Source organism: Hermetia illucens, chromosome 2 (genome assembly GCF_905115235.1).
Source record: "Hermetia illucens chromosome 2, iHerIll2.2.curated.20191125, whole genome shotgun sequence".
Classification (NCBI taxonomy): Eukaryota; Metazoa; Arthropoda; class Insecta; order Diptera; family Stratiomyidae; genus Hermetia; species Hermetia illucens.
Window position 1 is genome coordinate 132,128,033 of NC_051850.1, and position 21,851 is coordinate 132,149,883.

At 42.2% G+C, this 21,851-nt stretch overlaps 2 protein-coding genes across 4 annotated transcripts in view; both read left to right on the forward strand.

The window, feature by feature from the left end:
- The window catches only part of LOC119649949 (tyramine/octopamine receptor), a 121,497-nt gene extending 112,957 nt beyond the window's left edge, over positions 1–8,540 (forward strand). For all 3 annotated transcript variants that reach the window (XM_038052370.1, XM_038052369.1, XM_038052371.1), the window contains one exon: positions 6,326–8,540. In XM_038052370.1, the coding sequence (XP_037908298.1) occupies positions 6,410–7,855 (1,446 nt within the window). In that variant the 5' untranslated portion in view covers positions 6,326–6,409 and the 3' untranslated portion in view covers positions 7,856–8,540. The remainder of the gene's footprint in view (positions 1–6,325) is intronic.
- Positions 8,541–19,458: 10,918 nt separating this feature from the next.
- LOC119649850 (actin-related protein 2/3 complex subunit 4) lies at positions 19,459–20,802 on the forward strand. The gene has a single exon (XM_038052207.1). It carries the CDS (start codon positions 19,548–19,550, stop codon positions 20,052–20,054), a length of 507 nt encoding a protein of 168 aa, XP_037908135.1. The 5' UTR covers positions 19,459–19,547; the 3' UTR covers positions 20,055–20,802.
- Positions 20,803–21,851: the final 1,049 nt, after the last annotated feature.

The window sequence follows — 21,851 nt, forward strand, 5'->3', positions numbered from 1 at the left end:
ATAACATTTTCATGGCTAACGTTCTCATTCCTGAGACCGGCACCGACATTACCCAATATCCCGATGACACCCTTATGTTCGCGTCAAACTTCCGCCCTAACAAGACCGCCAAAGCAATAGCAAAATAGTTGGTACTTCTCTGCAAATACTTCCCTTATTGGGGTATTAGAGTAAATGAGACAAAAACGCAATTGTGTACTTTTAGGAGACAATCTAGATACTCAGGTTCTAGAAGTATAAAAAATAGTAAAAAATTTAGCATAAAAATGCTAAACGCTTGAAAATTAAAACCATAAATACAACAGTGAGTAACTCACAGACGATCAAAACTTGGGAGTTAAGTTTAACGAATTTGTCAAATTTAATTCGCACCTGGAGCTCGCTATGAATAAGGCACGCAGCACAGTTAGTAAGATATACTATCTTCTTCGCATGAAAATAGGTCTTAGTGTCAAAGCCAAACTGATTCTCTACAAGACTCTGCTAAGACCCGTCATTTGCTACGGAGCACCTACGTGAATCACCTGCTCCAACCCTGCCATAAACAAATGCGAAGCATTTGAACACCGAATACTAAGATATTGCACCGGCCTATTTTATAACTGGAAGACTAGAGCGAACAAGACTAAAACCACTTTGGGAATATGTTCTCAATCTGATGGAAAGGTTTTTCGAGAAAACGGAAGACCACCTAAATTCATTAATTCGGCAACTCTACCAACACGGCAGCACATCCCCTTTGGCCATATTTGTCAGGCCCTGCAAATTGTGAGTACTAACCTAAAACTCTCCATCTTTTCCCTCTTTTGACACTCCTGGCCTGGTAGGGGTACATAGAGGATAAGCACACTGCGATGTGCGATTGTATATAGTAAGTTTTAAGTTTTAAGTAGTTGTATCTATCCTAAGTTAGGATTAAGCATGTAAATAGTAGTTTTTTAAGTAAGTTAATAAAAACCTTCTGGTGCTCTGGTACGAACGCGAGCGCTAAGAAAATGTCAAGATTTATATAAGTATTGTATATGAAATATACAGAAAAGTCAATTTACATACACATTTACAAACAAATGTAAAAACTACCCATTGAAATAGAATTATGAACTACGTTCAACTAAAGCTAGAAATAAGCAACCAATGTTGAGATGTAAGTCACTATTGAAAACAAAGAAAAACTAAAAGAAAAGCCTTTTCCAAGCTTTCCAAGTTTCCAAGTTTTGTTTTAAATTAGAGATTTAAAGTCAAATCACGCCTATAGTATAATTATTTATTTATGAACTTAGAAAATGGAATTTTTTTTCTAATGTTGTTGAAAAACAATATTTTATTACTACTTACTACTCAAATATGTAACCAATACACAAAATCGTTCATACTTGAAGCGTCCAGCTTCCAGATTTGTTTGTTTCTTATTTTAGTAAATTTGAGTGCAGAACTATTCCATTTGTACGTAGCCTGTAATGTATATTTAACATGTCAAACCACTCACTTTTATGATGTTGATATTTAGTATTTTGGGTTGCAGTAAATTTGCAATTGCAAGATAACTTTGAACTGCTGCGACTTTATCAGTAGTAATACGATATTGATGAAACTTGGGGATATTATGCTTCATACTATAGTCTATAGTACTGCATAATTCGAGGATGAACTTAAGAAGGTTTCTAGTCAGTGCGACAAATTTCAGAAACTAAGGCTGGCTTCAAAAAGTACTAACCGAAACCTTTCATTTGATACCCAATATTCGATGGAAAAAAAATTTACACTCTCTCCCCTTTTGCATGTATGGCGACCCTTCTTAACCTCAACGTAGGAAGATGTAACTGGGCTGGTGTTCACAGTGCCCATCTTCTCACAAATTTCGTGTCAATCAGTATAGTCGTTTCTGACAAAAGTGCGTGTGAAGGACAGGCAAACGAACAGACGTCGGGACGAGAGCAGGAAAGGATGCAAGGCTAATAGGTTGATACCGAACGTCGAAAGCTGGATAAGATGGAGTACTCTGCCCAAGGTCCGTATCATACAGAACGGAAACGGAAGAGGTAACCAATATCCGATTGTATTGTGGAAAGCGGTGGAAGAAACAATAAATAATATGCACGGAATACTACCCAAGAAGAGTTTAGAAGGTAGAAAGGTAGTCAGAAGATCACTATAACTAATAATACTTAAATACTGATCCAGAACCCCGACGTAAACCATATGGCAGTACCGCAAAGAAAATGGATGGAGAATGAGGTGGTTTTTGTCTTTTGAAGCTTCCCTCTTACTATAAAAAAAAAGACAAACTAACAGACAGACCTTGAACCGATTTTAATAAGATTTTGTTTTACAAAGAAAACCTGAAAAATGGTCTTTATCACGTTTATATCGTTCTATTTGACTCCGAAAATCTACAGCCTCATCGTGGTTTTTCTGCTTCTACATAAGGTCATCTAAGTGGCATCAATTGTATCTAGATATAGTGTAGAATATATGGGCAAAGTGATTTTTTGATATTCGGAGTCGTTCGGAACTTATAGTGTTAAACACGTAATAAGTCACATGCCAGATTTATATTGATCGCCTTAATAAAGCGCGTATTTATCGGTCGAAATGACGTTCGAATAACTTCACTAGACAAGAATTGAAGCCAAGGCTGTACATGTGTTTGTTGAAGAAACCTAAGGATTATGGACTAGGTATAGCAGATTAATGATGAGTTAAAATTTTATGGCCAAAAATCACATTCTACTTTTTAAATGTTTTTCTCGAAATTGCATTTTGAAAATCTGCTGCCACCACAGCTCAAAATTTATCCAACGAAATGCTTTGAAATTTTCAAGACTTATTCAAAACATATTTTTACGGTCCGCAAACTAGGATAATTGCCACTCATTCAGTAAGTTTTTTTTATTCATTAAAGAAGCCTTAAAAAAACCCCAAATTTCAAAAAAAAAAAGTTTATCACGCACCAAAAAGTTAGGTTTTAATATTTTCTAATAATTCTAGTTTGCGGATTGTCGTTAAGTTTGCACGTTAAAATACCGGTTACCTTTTTTTCTCTCTTTAAGATGATGGCAGCGCCCTCTAGCGTGGCAGCAAAAAACACCTTTTTTTGGAGATGGGTGTATAAATTGCTTTGTTTTTCAATAATGAACTATGCCATTGAGCTGGAAAAATTATTTCACATGCTGAAGATATTAATAAATATATGGTGAAAAATTTGTTTTTGTATCTTTATCCAGTTCTTCACAAAAAATGTTTAAGAAAAGCAAAAAACACGCCTTAACACGGGATGACCCCCTTAAGACCGTTCCGTATTTTGAATTCGCACCTGCGAAATGAACCCCCCGTCAATTTGTTTTTTTTTTTTTTTGTGAAAGGAACTGGTTTTACCTAGTGCCAAACTGGCACGTTATGACCAATGCTGTATGCTCGTTTGAAGCCGATAAATATTTTGTAGACGTCGACCTTGAACTCCCAGCGTTTATTTCCCGAAGAGTTGATCTATTATTGAGCGGAACCTCTGAAGCCGCCCTAGTAATTGCCGGTAACTGCATGCGATTTCAACCTGTTTTCCACAATTTTGATGAATATTTTCTAATCTGATGAAGCAGTGACATGCCCCTAAAATTATCGCATGCCATCTTGTCACCTTGTAGATTGCCAAATGATGCTTTACGTCATTCCGTCGGAACCTCGTCCCCCTTCCATATTTGTTGCCTTTCATGTTGTGAGCTAGTATCGATACTCAGCGCTTTATTTGTTTCCAGACTCTTTATGGCTGCATCAAACTCGTTGGCTTCTTAATCTGTGTCTTTCTTACGAATATTCTAGAGAGAAATGCACTTCATTTAAGTACCTCGCATTGTCTGTCCACCCGTCTCCCACAGATAGATGGTCATGCCTTTTGTTACGGAGATGTAGAGGGAAAAAGGCCGTTAGCGAAGAAGGTGTGTAATGTTTTCTACCTTTTGCCACAATTGAAAAGTCAATACCGTTGAGACGGGAGTACAACGTTGAAAAGAGAGAATATTGAATTTCAAACTTTTTTTAATTAATTATAGAAAAGATACAGTTACGTTCAGTCAAAATACGAACCCCTTTGCCACCAGTGAGATTTGAACCACAACCTTTTGTTCTATCATGCCGTCAAGATACCTTATTGATACTGTAATCGCATAAATTCAATGCATCGTGTGCCCCATTGAAATTGTGACCTCACTGTACGTTAGTGATTAAACCTTTACTTAAAATCTCCTCTGATTGTCAAAAAGCCACTTTTCTATCAATATATTATCCACTCCTTAGAAAAGAATGAACTATAATAGTTTTTGAAACATGAATATGCTCTTCGTCCACCACCAGACCCACCAGAATAGTCGTTTTCTTCAAACTGAGCTCGTTTCCTCTCCTCTTCCCAATACAGCTAGACATTTTGTAGTTGCGAAAGCTAATATGGTGGGACTGTAGAGTGCGCCCCTTTCACTCCTCCGGCACTGTAATCCGAGAAATTATGGCTGGGCTTGAGGCCAGTAACAAATACGGAAAATACGAGATATGCTCTGAAATACTCATCAAAAGAGAAAAACGCCTTCTATGAGAAACTGAATGTAATGTCAAGGTAGGCTCTGAAAACATGTTGCCCAGACACACGGTTGAGAAACACCAGTTTTGGGACCTTAACAGTATAGTCTGAGAGATTTGGGGAGCTCCCTAACCTTCGTTACCTCGTCCTTGGTAGGTAGCATTGGCTCCAAGCACGGAGCCTGCGACAAGGTCTACTGTGTTTCACTGGATCAGCACTATACGACCAATCAGATTGATCGCACACTGTTGATGGCACTTTGATCGTTGTCTTTCAAATATGCGCAATTTGAAGCGTGCTGTTACCACTTAACGGTAACTTACCTTTCCTTACATATTGCATACGCGGTTATCCGCTGCACCGGAAATCTTCCATCATCCAGGTTAAACATAGAAGCTTTCATGAGCCAATTGTCATTCGATAATGAGAGGACTATTTTATTGAACGGACGAAAGACATTTAGGATAAGTCACCATGCACCGCCAACAAAAATGCATTTGTCTCTAACGCTGACCCAGTTGTGGGGTATATCTCAAACGGATGCCATAATATATGGCTGACTAAAGAAGCGGGAAACAGATTGGCGAGTATGAGGAGCTGGGACATCTCATAATCACTGCCATATGAAAAGGACTTCGAAGGCCTTATGGACAAAGAGCAACTGGTTTCTACTTTGAATCCTTCTTCACGTCCCATATCAACACTTAACGGCACAGAATAATGGATGGAATTTAGATCCATGCTCCACGTATTGTTCCCCGACTTTGAGAAAATTTTCGGAATGTATCCAAAATACTCAAGCAGGGAAGACATTCCAGATAAATTAATAGTTACTATCAGAGCAATATATGACGGTACCAAATATTATGTGTTGCATCAAAGAAAAATTTCGGCGGGATCCAAGATGAAGTCTGTCAAGATTCTATCACAGATACCACTTCCTTCTGTTATCGATCAGACTATTCATGCCATCTTGATTATAAAATGTGGAGAGGGTTCAGTGGACCAGATCCTTGGTAGCATCCAGCACGAGTCTCATGGCAAATTAACAGAGCTGGAACCACTTTCGCTGTTTTGTTAAAAATATCATATAAAAATGAAGATACCTTAACATCAATATCTTGTTGAATTTATTCCGTACCAATGTTATCCCTGCGCTGCTATATAGTAGAAAAAGTTACCACCACTTTTATTCGAACGCTTCAGGCTTTCATCAGCAATCTCTCTGTCACGCCATCGAGGTGCTCTGGTTGGAAGAAAAACTCGAACGAAAGGGTGTGCCAACTTTCGAACCAGACACCTGTTGATGTTTTGATTAAAAGGCAGGACATAGGTCACACATTGAGTAAATACGATATGTGCATTTTTCGCTACTAGCTGCTTTCGGATTTGAATCGAGGCGCAGAACAATTGAAAGGCATAAGAGATTATAGAAGAAGCTGAAACGCAATACCAGGAACCGGCAACAACGTCGCGTAGGCGTGGAGGCATATAATCATAATAATCCACCCAAGAAAATTATATTAACTTCCATTGATTCATTTTCTCCGAGAATACATTCCATTAATTTCCCACTTATGAGTCCATTGGTTCGCTCTTTCAGGAATTCCCCAGTAACATGGTATCATATAACCAAAGCCCTTTAGCATTTTTTTATATAATTGTTTGTTAATCCTTTGAGTATTTAATAAAGCTCTTTTGTTTTTATTTTTCCACAACAATTCTTTTCATCCAAGTTTTTTTTCTTTCTCTTTTCAGATCATACAAAATGAAAATCTCATCATCTCCTCCATTGTGTTGCTGGTAGTGAGACACTCATCGCCTTCCTAAGGAAAATGCAAAATGTACGCTTTGATGTCAAATGCCAGTTTAGCCGCCACTTCTGCAGGCGGTGAAGAAAACATCTCCGTCGTTGTGGATGGTTGCGGGAATGCCGTGAACAAAGCAACACATCCCAGCCACTTCGGGGTGCCATTGGCTGTCCCAGAATGGGAAGCTATCGTCACAGCCCTTGTGCTGTCAATTATTATAATGCTCACGATAATTGGAAATGTCCTTGTTATCCTGAGTGTATTCACATATAAACCGTTACGGATCGTGCAAAACTTCTTCATTGTATCGCTCGCAGTAGCTGATCTGACCGTTGCCATCCTGGTATTGCCGTTCAATGTGGCCTACTCGATACTGGGACGCTGGGAGTTTGGAATACATTTGTGTAAAATGTGGCTGACTTGCGATGTCCTGTGCTGTACGTCGTCAATCCTGAATTTATGTGCAATTGCGCTGGACCGCTACTGGGCAATTACAGACCCAATTAATTACGCACAAAAACGAACTGTGGGACGTGTCCTGCTACTGATTGCAGGCGTTTGGGTATTGTCATTAGTTATAAGTTCGCCACCTTTGATCGGGTGGAATGACTGGCCTGAAGAATTCTCCAATGAGTATCCGTGCCAACTGACGTCAAATCAAGGATACGTGATTTATTCGTCGTTAGGATCCTTTTTTATACCATTAGCTATAATGACAATTGTTTACATCGAAATCTACGTGGCAACCAGGCGAAGATTGAGAGAGCGTGCCCGTGCGTCCCGCATTAACGCAATTACCTTGAAAAATGCCAGCGGTGCAGGCGGCGGTGGGGGCAAGGATATAATAAGCACACAACAAGACCAAGAATCTGTGAGTAGTGAAACAAATCACAACGAACCCCAAACAAATTCCAAAGAAATTGCGAAAATCCGGGAAAATCCTCCTACGCCAAAGAAAAAAAATCGGCGACCAAAAATCAAAGACTCACTGAAAGAGGAGCGGCAAAAGCATCAAAACTCTGAGCGTTTGCTTCAGGCTCCACCACGAGAAGATTCAATTACGGATAATCCAGAAAACTCGTCGGACGGTCAGAAACCGAATGGCGATGGATTATCCTTAAACGATGACAAGAATACGAAATTATTGCTGTCCAACTCCACGAACCGCCAGTCGATGAAAAAAGCAGCCGGGGTATATCAATTTATCGAGGAACGTCAAAAAATCTCTCTGTCGAAGGAGCGACGCGCTGCCCGCACCCTGGGCATCATAATGGGGGTGTTTGTTGTGTGCTGGCTTCCTTTCTTCCTAATGTACGTCATACTTCCATTCTGTTCGTCCTGTTGTCCTACAGATAAACTAATTAACTTCATTACGTGGCTTGGGTATATCAACTCCGGCCTTAATCCCGTCATCTATACCATATTCAATCTGGACTACAGACGGGCCTTTAAGAAACTTCTTGGCATAAAATGTTAGGAACTACATACCAAGGCATGCAATCCGCTTGATATTCACATGGTTGGAGGGTGGGTGATTCAATTACAAGTTGTATCTCGATTACCCAGCCGTAATAGACTTGCACAGGATGCGAGGATACAAAAGACAGTTGCTCCTCTAATTGAAAAGCACTTCCTTGAATTGACGTAGGACTAGAGGACATTATTATCATTAAGAGCGTTCTTAGACGAACAAACGTTATGGAGCCTATGTTTATTCTAATGTAAATAGTACTCATAAAGGACTGTTCTACCATACCATAAATACCAGTAATTATGTCTAGCCTAGCATTAACTAGACTTACGCTGTATACTTACATAAAATGTGTATTATTTATGGAATTCGTGTATTTAAAGAAAACCAAAAGCAAGAAAGTGATTGAATAGTGAAACGATAGTCATAAGAAAATTAAAAAGATGGAGGCAACCTAGGCCCCTCTACGTTACGTTGTGTTTTAAATAACGTTAAATTCACCGATGGTAGCAAAGATTTACGATAAGATTATTTATTTATTCTCGAATTGTAATAAGGGTTAAGAGAAATGTATTAAATGAATTATTTTAAATGAACTTTTATTGAATGAGCCCCGTAGGTAGATATTCTCTTATTTTCTATATTCAATAAAAATGTTGGTTTTTGCAGAAAAAAAATATATTTAATTCGTTTGAATTATCTGGATGTTTGAATTTATCTGAACTGGAATACCAAAGTTACTATCGCGACGCTAAGGTAAGTATTCGCAAACAAGGAGGAAATATTAGGGACAATTTTTTATCATATTGTATCCAGATCACACACGAAATCTTTTGTGTTGTAGGTATGTGGTATCCTATTGACAATCTGCCATTCTTAAGGATGCAATCAGATATCACAAAAGTAGCTTCCGCATCTGTCATTATAACCCCACTCCAACATTAGTTGATTTGCGCCAACGTTATATGGTTGGTAAAGGTTACATTTTCAACCGCATCACCTGCGCGGGGGAAGTTGGATAATGTTTGGTGGAGAGAGGGACGGTCTCTCTCTTCAGCCCCGATAAAAACTAGTTACCGTCGACGAAGCTCTACAGCCCATTTCTAGCCGTGGCTTTCACGGATCGCGTCCTCCGCTTTCGGAATTTTTCCTAACACTCTTCCTCCTTCTGCCCTCGCTTCGAATACCCTTTTAGGTATCCGAGTGTGGTCCATACGCTGGATGTGGTCAGTCCATTGCAACTTCCGAAGTTTTATAAATTTGGGGACTTCAGGGTCATCAAATATTTGGTGCAACTCATGGTTATATCTGATTCGCCGTTGCACCTATTATTCTCCTCACCTCTCGAAGGTATTTACCAGTTTCATGATTCACATCCGTAGCATAGCACAGGCCTTATTATCGTTTTGTATACTCGCAGCTCATCATTTTATTTCCTCAACTTTCTTTCCATTTTGCTGCATTTGTATACTTAAGTATTTGAAGTTATCTACAATTTATGAGTTGTGCTCGTCAATCGTTATATTTTGCAAGCTAATTCTACTAAAAAAATGTTTCAGATGCCTCGGATTCAGACAAATGGCGAAGGATTGCACTAGTACTAGTACTACTAGTACAATAATTTTGCGAAGGACTGTAGGAAGAACCCTTACTGTCCTCTATGCAGGGAAATCAAAGATCGCGATTGCAACCAAATAATTGGTAGCACCAGCTGTCCAGCCTACATGATTGTTTTAAGTACCCTACGTAAAGGAGAGTCATCTAGCTAAATCTAAATCACTGCCAAGCCACCCAGGAGCTGCTAACACAGAGAGTGTATGAAGCGGAAATCGATGCTGCTATGCTTATGCTGCGGTGTGGGTTTATGGTAACCGAGCTTTTCAGCAAGCAATGAGGCTTCACGAACACGATTTAGTGAGGGCTAAGATCGATGATCTCTACATTTACAGCTGTTATGCCACTCCCAATATGACAATACCGGAGTATTGCAACATGCTAGATAGACTAGCGAGAGATGACAAAGATCATTATCATAATCAACGGCGCAACGACCGGTATCCGGTCTAGGTCTGCCTTAATAAGGAATTCCAGACATCCCGGTTTTTTGCCGAGGTCCACCAATTCGATATCCCTAAAAGCTGTCTGGTGTCCTGATCTACGCCATCGCTCCATCTCAGGCAGGGTCTGCCTCGTCTTCTTTTTCTACCATAGATATGCCCTTATAGACTTTTCGGGTGGGATCATCCTCATCCATACGGATTAAGTGGCCCGCCCAACGTAACCTATTGAGCCGGATTTTATCCACAACCGGACGGTCATAATATCGCTCATAGATTTCGTCATTGTGTAGGCTACGGAATCGTCCATCCTCATGTAGGTGGCCAAAAATTCTTCAGAGGATTCTTCTCTTGAACGCGGCCAAGAGTTCGCAATTTTTTTTGCTAAGAACCCAAGTTTCCGAGGAATACATAAGGACTGATAAGATCATTGTCTTGTACCGTAAAAGCTGACCCTATGGTGAGACAGTTTTTGTAAGCTGAAATAGGCTCTGTTGGCTGAAAACAACAATGCTTAGATTTCAACAACGTAACTGTTATCGTTGTGATTTTCGGCCTTAAATAGGAGAAATGACCAACGGTCTCAAAGTTGTATTCTCCTATCTATTCTTCCCGTCTGACCAGTGCGGTTTGATGCTGTTGGTTGGTTGATCCTTGGTGCTGACGTTTTCACCATATATTTCATCCTGCTTTCATTGATGTGCAGCCCAAGATCTCGCGCCGCCTGCTCGATCTAGATGAAGGCAGTTTGTACGTCTCGGGTGGTTCTTCCCATGATGTCGATATAGTCAGCATAGGACAGTAGTTGGGTGGATTTCGAGAGGATCGTACCTCTTGCATTAACCTCAGCATCACGGATCACTTTCTCAAGGGCCAGGTTAAAGAGGACGCATGGTAGGGTATCCCCTTGTCGTAGACCGTTGTTGATGTCGAATGGTCTTGAGAATCATCCTGCTGCTTTTATCTGTCCTCGCATATTGGTCAGGATCGGCCCAGTCAGTCTTATTAATTTCGTCGGGATACCGAATTCTCCCATGGCGGTGAACAGTTTTACCCTGGCTGAAAAATAGTGCAACTGATGTCCTTATTCCAGCAGTTTTTCCATCACTTGCTGCAGAGAGAAAATCTGATCTGTTGCTGATTTGCCTGGAGTGGAGCCTCTTTGGTGTGGGCCAATGGTGTTCTGAGCATATAGGGCTATCCGGCTTAGCAATATAGCGGAGAATATATTATAGATGGTACTCAGCAATGTGATACCTCTATAATTGTTACACTGTGTGATATCTCCCTTTTTATGTATGAGACAGATAATGCCTCTTTGTCAGTCATCAGGCATTGATTTGCTGTCCCACACCTTGAGTACAAGTTGATGAACCACATGGTGTAATTGGTCGCCTCCATATTTAACCAATTGGGTTGTAATTCCAACGGCTCCTGGCGACTTATGATTTTTAAGCCGATGAATTGCACGAACTGTTTCTTCTATATTTGTTGGTGGCAGTATTTGTCCGTCGTCTTCAGTTGGCGGAACCTCCAACTCGCCGATGTTCTGGTTGTTCAGTAGTTCATCAAAGTACTCAACCCATCGCTCCAATATGCCCATTCTGTCGGAAATCAGATTTCCCTCTTTGTCTCGGCAGGATGAACATTGCGGTGTGTAAGGCTTCATCCTGCTGACTTGTTGGTAAAACTTGCGCGCCTGGTGCAATTGCTCCCTGTTCTTTTCGAGTTCAGAAACCTGTTGGTTCTCCCAGGCTTCCTTTTTTCCGTCTGTGAAGTCGCTTCTCCGCTCGATGGAGTTCGTGCCCGCATTCTTTGCGAATGTAACATTACTCGGTATGCAGTGTTCTTCCGTTCGGTTGCTAGCTTACATTCATCGTCAAACTAGCCGTTCCGACTCTTTGTGCGGCTGTGGCCAAGTATGTTTGTGGCCGTATTTATAATAACGTTCTTCAGGTGATTGTGAAGATCATTTCTTGATGCTTCATCTCCAGGATCTCTGTTGACTGCGGTTATTAGCGCATCCATTTCCCTTTTATAGGTGTTGCGGAGGGCTGTGTTGTGGATGACTTCAGTGTTAGCTCTCACCTGATTGTCAGAGGGGATTCCGGTGTTGTTATTCGATCTTCTAGCATCATGGCAACGAGATAGTGATCTATATTTTCTGACATTCATCGAGGCTGAGAGGTGACGGCGTTCAATCAAAACGTGGTCAATTTGGTTGAAAGCGGTCCCGTCTGTAGAGGTCCATGTATGTTTGTGGACCGCTTTCCGCGGAAATGAGGTACTTCCAACAACCATTACGGGCTCCTTCCCTACTTGGCTGTTAAAATCCCCAAGTATGATTTTGATATCATATCTGTGACAGGCATCGAGGGTTCGTTCTGCTGCCTCGTAGAAATGATCCTTCTCCGACTCTGCAGTCTCCTCTGTAGGGACGTGAACGTTAATGCGATTTATATTTCTAAATTTGCCTCGCAAGTAGTAAATAGCGTAACGACTCTTCTCCAGAAAACTGGTCTCTGTCCTACGCATTTCCTGTAACGCTATTACATCAGCCCTATATTGGGACAGGGTATCGACTAGCTGCTTGGCAGCTCCATCTTTGTACAGGAAGCGCACCTTCCATGAAAAAATGCGCAAATCGTTATTCCGTTGTCGTTGCCGGGTTCTTCATTGTGTTGTCAGTCTAATCCAAGGCTCCTGTTGTGGCTTCGTAACTTCGGTTTTCCGTATAGGGTTGTCAGCCGTTCCCTACCCCGAACCTGGAGGATCAGTTGGTACAATTTGTCCCGTTTTTAGGCGCGGGAGGCTCGCCATCATCCTTCTTCATCTGCAGCTTTTCGTTAAGAGGTTTTCTCCCGCCTAAACGTCACCCTGGCCAATATCGGAATCGTAAGCACTTTTATGCGTATAAAGCTAGGCTCCGTCGTGGATGTTACTTTCGTAAGTGGTTCGCTTTTCAAGCGTCGACAGTGGCATGTTAGCGAAGAGTTCACGCATAGCGACCACCAGCCGTCATATATATATATAAGGAACCCAGAACAATAAATCCGCACCTGAAGAAACCAAAAGCAGGTAGGCTATCAAGAGCACTTGATTTCTGGAGGCATTGCTGACGAACACCGAGTTTACTGGAACGGCCATAGGAAAAGCATCGCAGCTGACCCAACAGATATACCGAGCATATGACGCTTCCATGCCAAAACGTGCCCGCAAATCATTTCAGTGAGCCATCACGAAAAATAAAAATTTTTGCTTCAAGCGACTCTGTGATAAGGCAGACGCCGATCAATAGAGTGGAGCATACAAGTCGGTAATGTCGGCAATAAAAAGCAAAATGTCCCCTCCTGTCCTAACGGTAGGAGATAATTTCGACATTGTTCCCTCAAAATCTGGAAACAATCTTCCCAGTGATACTAACGAGCGCCGAAGACATCCCTCCAGTAACCAAAGATGAAGTCTTGGACACAGTGAAAAGGGTCCGAGATACCGCAGCCCCGGCATTGATCAAATCCATAACAAGGTACTGAAACTGAGAATGGCACCAAGCATTTGCTCGCACGGATATTTACAGACTGCTTAAAAGAAAGGTCCTTCCCCACAGAGTAGAAAATGCAAAACCTTGTATTGATCCCGAGGACATGTAAGCCGATTGGTGAACCAATGTCCTATAGATCTATCTGTCTTCTGAATACAATAAGCAAGGACCTTAGTGGGTAATCTATCACCGACTATATCCAATAATTGATAGTGGCGGTTATTTATTAAGTAGGCAGTTTGACTTCCGGAAGGCTCGGTCAGCTGTTGATGCTACTAAACTTACTACGACGAAGGGAAATCCTGTGCACTGGTGACTATCGATACCGAGAACGCTTTGAATTTTGCCAGATGGTACTATATCATCAAAGCGCTCATTGCAGCGGAAACGCCAAAATGCATATTAAATGTAATCCTCGACTACTTCCGACAGCGGAAGCTACTTTACGCAGAAGTTCCGCAGGGGTCTGTTCTGGATCTTCTACTATGGAACTTAATGTATGGTGGCGACTCCCAGTAGCTAACCAAGCCCTTGTCATCGATGACTTTCGAACGGTTATAACAACCAATCACCCCGGCGACGTAGAAATATGCGCACGAAACTTGGCGGACGATCAAGTCTTGACCTAAAGACCACGGGATGGAGCTAGCCGAATACAAGGCGGAGTTGGTGCTCTTTACAAAGCGGCGGGAACAGAAAACTGTTCAAACTTGAATCGAAACGCATTTTGTTAGCTCTCAACCATCACTGAAATACCTGCGAGTAACATTCGAACCCAAGCTGAGCTTTAAACCCCACTTAAAGCTTACTGAAAAAAAAAGTGGCCACTATCAGCTCCACACTGGCAAGAATGCTTCCAAATATAGGCGAGTTGTCAGCTCTGTCCTCGCAGCATGCCCGATTGCAGGAATGATTCCATTCGATATTCTAACCGATGAAGCAAGTCGTTTGTACGAGAATCAGGACACGAACCTTAACAAGCGTATGAGGTCATTGACTGCATGACAAACAGAATGGAACCACGCGGAGAAAGACCGGTGGACACACAGGCTTACCCCACACATAAATATGTGGACTATGCGGAACCACGACTCCGGTGAAACGAATTAGGATCTGACTCAGTTCTTAAGCGGACACGGTGGGTACAAGAAGTACCGCTATAGGTTCGGTCTCGATGAATCGCCCGATTGTCCTATATGTGAAGATGTAGCCAAAGATGCACCTGCCCAAGATTTAAAAGCTGAAGGAGAAAGCTTGAAACAGAGCTAAACACCCGTTTAACGAGGGGAAATCTGATAAGGTACATGGTGCAATCAAACACAGCATGGGTCGCGGTAGTTGCGCAGTGGAGGCTTAAAATCCATGATGGATTTCCCCCAGTCAAAAAACAAGATAGACAGACAGACGGACAGACAGTAAACCGATTTTAATAAGGTTTTGTTTTATATAAAACCTTAAAAAGTGCTCTATGACCACTATAATGCACCAATTTACACATTTGATAAAACAACGACTAAATTAAACGACCACAATTAGAAAAATCTTTCCCTACTACTATACTCCCTAAACATGGCACAATTTTTGTTCCCAAACTTGAAAAGGTAGCTACAGAGCAGGATATGATATTTCACTCGAAGGAAGAGGTCCAACAGAAAACAGAGATTAATTTTAAGGGGCTCGATTAGTCTGACATCACGAAAGATATAGAAACGGTGGAGGAATACTGCAAAAAGTGCGTTGCTCTTGAGGGGGCTAGTAAACATTTTTTCGGAAAAAATATTTTTTTTTCACTTGGAGAGAATTTTTCATTTTGTTATTTCTGTCCATGCCGATTTGACTAACTCAAGAACGTTCTTATTTGATTTTTTTAAGGACACGTTTCAATTATTTTCCCCATTTTTTCACCGGCATAATGGTACCCATTGTATTCTAACGCAATGAATCCAAAGAAAAAACGTGTAAATGGTATACATATATGGCTGCAAAAATGAAACAATATAATAAAAGACAATGAACCGGAAAAATAATAAAAGCAAATAGGGATCAACGAAACAAGCAATATAAGGGGCAGAAAAAATACTCAATAAGTCTGGTCATATAAGCTACTCTCAGCTAGGCACATCGCAGATAATTAAAAATATTGTTAATATGTAGTTCGACAAAGAAATTTTTTTACGAATTGCAAGAAAAATTGTATTTTTGCAAACTGACAGTTTACATTTTCATTAGTGTTTTTTTTCTCGGAGCCTTGAAGATGTCGAAATGGCTTTTCACAACCACCAGAATGAACATTAATTGGGTGAAAAGAAACATTGGGTGGTCAAAGGGTAGTATAGGTTCCAGGGTGAAACGTAGATTGGTATCCACGATGGAGCATAAAACCTGGGAAATGCCTGCTGAACCAACACCAACAGCTCTACTACCAAACCCTATCTCCACCCCCACGTGGTGACCGCTGGGAGCTCTTTCTTAACGAAAAGCTGCAGACGGAGAAGGATGAAGGCGAGTCTCCCGCGCCTAAAAACGGGACAAATTGTACCAACTGGTCCTCCAGGTTAGGGGTTGGGTAGGGCTGACAACCCTACATGGAAAACAACTTGTTACGAAGCCACAACAGTAGCCTCGGACTGCACGGATTACACAACGACGAACCCGGCAACGACAAAGGAATAACGATTTGCGCATTTTCTCATGGAACGTGCCCTCCCTGTACACAGATGAAGCTGCTGGGCAGCTAGCCAATACCCTGTCCCAATATAGAGCTGATGTAACAGCGTTACAGGAGATGCGTTGGACAGGGACCTGTTTCCTGGAGAAGAGCCGCTACACCATATATTATAGTGGCCATCCAGTAAACCATGTGCTCGGAGTAGGTTTCTTAGTTAGCCAAAAAATGAAACCTGCTGTTATCGGCTTTGAAAACATAAGCGAACGGCTATGCACTCTACGCTTGCGAGGCAAATTTAGAAATATAAGCCTCATTAACGTTCACGCCGCTACAGAGGAGACTGCAGAGTCGGAGAAGGGTGCCTTCTACGAGGCAGTAGAATGAACCCTCGAAGCCTGTCCCAGATATGATATCAAAATCATACTTTGGGATTTTAACAGCCAAGTAGGGAAGGAGCCCGTATTCAGGCGATACGTTGGCTCTCATAGCTTACACCAAAATACAAATGATAACGGACTGCGAATTATTCAATTAGCAGTGTCACACGAAATGGTTGTTGGAAGTACCTCATTTCCGCGGAAAGCGGTCCACAAACTTACATGGACCTCTACAGGCGGGACCGCTTTCAACCAAATTGACCATATGTTGATCGAACGCCGCCACCTCTCAGCCTTGATGAATGTCAGAACATATAGGGGGGTCAATATAGACTCGGATCACTATCTCGTTGGCGTGGTGCTCTAAGCTCGAATAACAACACCACCCAGAATCCCCTCTGACAATCAGGTGAGAGTTAACACTGAAGCCATCCACAACACAGCCCTCCGCGACACCTACAAGAGGGAAATGGATGCCGCAATAACTGCAGTCAACAGAGATCCTGGAGATAAAGCATCAAGAAATGATCTTCCCAATCACCTGAAGAACGTTATCATTGATACGGCCACAAACATACTTGACCCCAGCCGCAAAAGGAGTCGGAACGGCTGGTTTGACGATGAATGTAGGCTAGCTACGGAACGGAAGAATGCCGCATACCGAGTCATGTTCTATCCTCAAAGAAGGCGGCAGAGACTTATCACGAACTCCGTCGAGCGGAGAAGCGACTTCACAGATGAAAAAAGGAAGCCTGGAAGAACCAACAATTTTGTGAACTAGAAAAGAACAGGGAGCAACCGCACCAGACTCGGCAGTTTTACCAACAAGTCAGCAGGATGAAGCCTTATACACCTCGATGCTCATCCTGCCGAGACAAAGAGGAAAATCTGATTTCCGACAGAATGGGCATATTGGAGCGATGGGTTGAGTACTTTGATGAGCTACTGAACAACCAAAACATCGGCAAGTTGGAGGTTCCGCCAACTGAAGACGACGGACAAATACTGCCACCAACAAATATAAAAGAAACAGTTCGTGCAATTCATCGGCTTAAAAATCATAAGTCGCCAGGAGCCGTTGGAATTACAACCCAATTGGTTAAATATGGAGGCGACCAATTACACCAAGTGGTTCATCAACTTGTGCTCAAGGTATGGACAGCGAATCAATGCCTGACGATTGGCAACGAGGCATTATCTGTCTCATAGATAAAAAAGGAGATATCTCACAATGCAGCAATTATAGAGGTATCACGTTGCTGAGTACCATCTATAAGATATTCTCCGCTATCTTGCTAGGCCGGATAGCCCCATATGCCCAGAACATCATTGGCCCATACCAAAGAGGTTTCACTCCAGGCACGATGGAAAGACTACTGGAATATGGACAACAGTTGCACCATCTCTTTATCGACTTTAAAGCCGCCTATGATAGCATAGCCAGGGTAAAACCGTACACGGCCATGAGAGAATTCGGTATCCCGACGATATTAATAAGACTGACTAGGCTGACCCTGACCAATGTGCGAGGTCAGATAAAAGCAGCAAGATCACTCTCAAGACCATTCGACGTCAACAACGGTCTACGACAAAGGGATGCCCTATCATGCGTCCTCTTTAACCTGGCCCTCGAGAAAGTGATCCTCTTTAAGTCCACTCAACTACTGGCCTATGCTGACGATATCGACATCATGGGAAGAACCACCCGAGACGTACAAACTACCTTCATCCAAAATGAACAGACGGCGCAAGATCTTGGGCTGCACATCAATGAAGGCAAGACAAAGTATATGGTGGCAACGTCAACACCAAAAACCAACAATCCAACACCATCAAACCACACTGATCAAACGGGAAGAATAAAGATAGGAGACTGCAACTTTGAGAGCGTTGATAATTTCTCCTATCTAGGGTAGAAAATCACAACCAATAACAGCTACGATGATGAAATCCGCTATTTCAGCTTATAAAAACTGTTCCGCTCGAAACTTCTCACCATAGGGTCAAAGCTCTTACTGTACAAGACAATGATCTTGCCAGTCCTTATGTATTCCTCGGAGACTTGGGTTCTTAGCAAGAAGAATTGCGAACTCTTGGCCGCGTTTGAGAGAAGAATTTTCCGAAGAATTTTTGGTCCCCTACATGAGGATGGACGTTTCCGTAGGCTACATAACGACGAAATCTATGACCGATACCATGAGCATCCGGTTGTGGATAAAATCCGGCTCAATAGGTTACGGTAGACTGGACACTTAATCCGTATGGATGAGGATGATCCAGCCCGGAAAATCTATAAGGGCAATAACTATGGTAGAAAAATTAGACGAGGTAGACCCTGCCTAAGATGGAGCGATGGTGTAGGTCAGGACGCAAATAGCTTTTAGGGATATCGAATTGGTGGACCTCGGCGCAAAACCGGGATGTCTGGAGTTTCTTATTAAGACAAGCCTAGACCGGGTACCGATTGTTGCGCCGTTGATGATGATGATAAAAGGTATCCTTGCTGCGTTAACGACTGCCCCAAATCCAAAATCGAATGTCATTTGTCAAGTCGCCATCAATAGTTCTGGGTGTTGACCGACTACCAAAAACAATGAACGTCGTCTTGCGATAATGAATACGGCTGGGAAATCAGTAGTATCTCAGTTTACAAATATACCGCCCCAGATGGCATAATAACCGCTAGGCTACAGAAGTATCAGAACAAAATTGTTCGCTTATTGATGGAAATTTATCGGTAGTCGTAATAACCGGATTCTACTGTATTTGCAATTTCTCATTTCTTTTCAATGATTGCAGTCTAGTCTATTATATGTAAGTGAAAAAAAAATTAATATTTAACTTCCGTTTCCACAAATTGTAACGTTCAAAACCAGCTGATTGTTAACTCTCCACTTGTGGATATTTCTGCCAACCCATTTGGACATTTCTTCAAGTTTGCCAACCTGGTGGTGACTGTCCCCATAAACATTTGTCATCGCCAGATTTGACGTTTCGCATATCGTTAGGTGTGGTAAATAAGTCCAATTGGTTTTTTGTTTAAATCAGAGTGAAAATGTCGGCCACTTTGAAGCCCTACCTCACGGCCGTGCGCCACACACTTACGGCGGCCATGTGCCTCTCAAATTTCTCATCGCAAGTTGTTGAACGCCACAACAAACCCGAGGTGGAGGTGCGAAGTAGCAAGGAGCTCCTGCTCACGCCGGTTGTCATTTCCCGGAACGAAAGGGAGCGTGTATTAATCGAAACCAGCGTGAATTCAGTGCGGATCAGCATCGCCGTGAAGCAGGCCGACGAAATTGAAAAGATTCTTTGTCACAAGTTCACACGTTTCATGATGCGCCGCGCGGAGAACTTCATAATCCTGCGAAGGAAGCCCATCGAGGGATACGACATCAGTTTCCTGATTACCAATTTCCACACAGAGCAAATGTACAAGCACAAACTAGTCGACTTTGTAATTCACTTCATGGAGGAGATCGATAAGGAGATAAGCGAAATGAAGCTGGCAGTCAACGCCCGAGCACGTATCTGTTCCGAGGAGTTCCTGAAGCGATTCTAAGTAAGGAAGATAGTGTAGGCCCGTCTTCCAAAGATTTCTAGATGTGTTTTGAGGGGATCGGGGTGCGGGAGAGAGAAAGTATTGACGGTCTCGTTTTTTGTTGGGGCTTCAATGTTTACTTGCGATAACGTCCACAAGCCGGATGCAACCCATCCACTGATGACTAATGCTTGAATTTATCTACTGCCAACTACAATTGTTTAGTAAAAACCTCTTGAAGCTCATAGAATGGCAACCGCTCTTATGAACCGTCTTCAGAGCTCATAGAACGAGGTCACCACCGTCATGGATCAAAACTTTCATCACGCAACCAACGAGCAATCTTTACTTTCTCATTCCGCCCCCGAGTCCCCATAGTACCCCGCGTTCTTCGCGCATTGTTACGAGTCGTCTTAAGAATATTTTAAAGAGCAGTTGTAAGTCGAGTGTGCATGTCCTAATTCCGATTGGTTCTCTATCACACCCCGCAATAAATGTAGTGAAACTTAAAGTGTTATTCCGAAAACTATATAAGAATTTAAAGAAAGGACCTAGGAAGTAGCCGCGCCAGTTTTCTATTCATTCGTATTATATCATTAGCGTCTTGCAAACAGCAGAATTGTCCGTGTGATGATACTTTGTAAGGTCTATTGCTGCATTTAATGGTTTATCGACTCCCTAAGTTTAGAAATGAGTTTGGAAAGCAAAGCAAATTGTGTATTATTTAAAAATCATTTTATTGTAAATAAACATTCTTTTCAGTTTATAAAAGAACAACGACGACTTTCATTTAAACGGAGTATTCGCTGGTTATTACTAAACGCGGCTAAAACAGACAAAAATGTCATAAGGGGGCCTACATATTGCCAAAGCTTATTTGCGTCGAAAAAAAGGGATCACACTTCGGATATGTTCGCTTTTAAGATTTTGAGTGAAACAAAACCTTACTAAAATCGGCTCACTGTCTGTCTGTCTGTCTGTTACACAAGATTTACTCCGAAACGGCTGGAGCTATCGTCACGAAATTTGGTGAGAACATATGGTCTGTGAATCCCTACACTTGCAAGGAGTGGTATCATTTTGTATTGGTTTTGAGGGGGCCCTCCACATTGCGAAAGGCGAGAGCCACTTTTTTCACAGAAAATGGCCATGTGGGCATCAATTAGTACTTTTCGAAAATTGTCTTATTTCTGACATTGGGTGAAACGCAAGGAAGTGAAAGGTAGGATAGGTGAATGCTTTTACGCACAGAATTTTGGACTCCTGCAGCAATGCACTGTTGGACTACCAATTAAACACCTCCCTGTCATCAGAGATCTAGCCTGGAACCGTTTGACACATTACTTCGGGCTAGCCCTTCCGCTCCCCCGGGGTTTGGGAGCCTTCAAGTCAGGATGTTCTTTTCACCAACGGGAGAGGAGGAAAGGAGTTGTCAGCTCAGAGAACCCCTTACCATCCGATCGCGAACATAATGCGCAATACGATCCCAGCTGCCAGCGCTCTTCAACATCTCTCTGACATTGCTGCCTGGACAGAGCTCCCCTGTGTCTGCATAAAGCTGCTGGCGGAAGCCTTCTCACCTCCCGCAGGAGAAAAAGGTGTATTCAGCGTCGTCCACCACTCCATTGCAGAACACACAATCAAGAGATCGCGCTTTCCCCATCCTGTCCAGGTAAGACTGAAAACCTCCATGCCTCCGCTTAAAAGTTGGATAAGGAACTGCGTTCAGTTCAACCACGGGTCTAAATTGTCGATGAGCCGCGCAGTTCAGCTGTCCCTTAGCTCATTTTGCCAAGAAAGTTGCCACTCGGTAAGGGT

Excerpts from the sequence above, each read along its gene's own strand:
- LOC119649850 (XM_038052207.1), top strand. The coding sequence starts at position 19,548 with ATGTCGGCCACTTTGAAGCCCTACCTCACGGCCGTGCGCCACACACTT.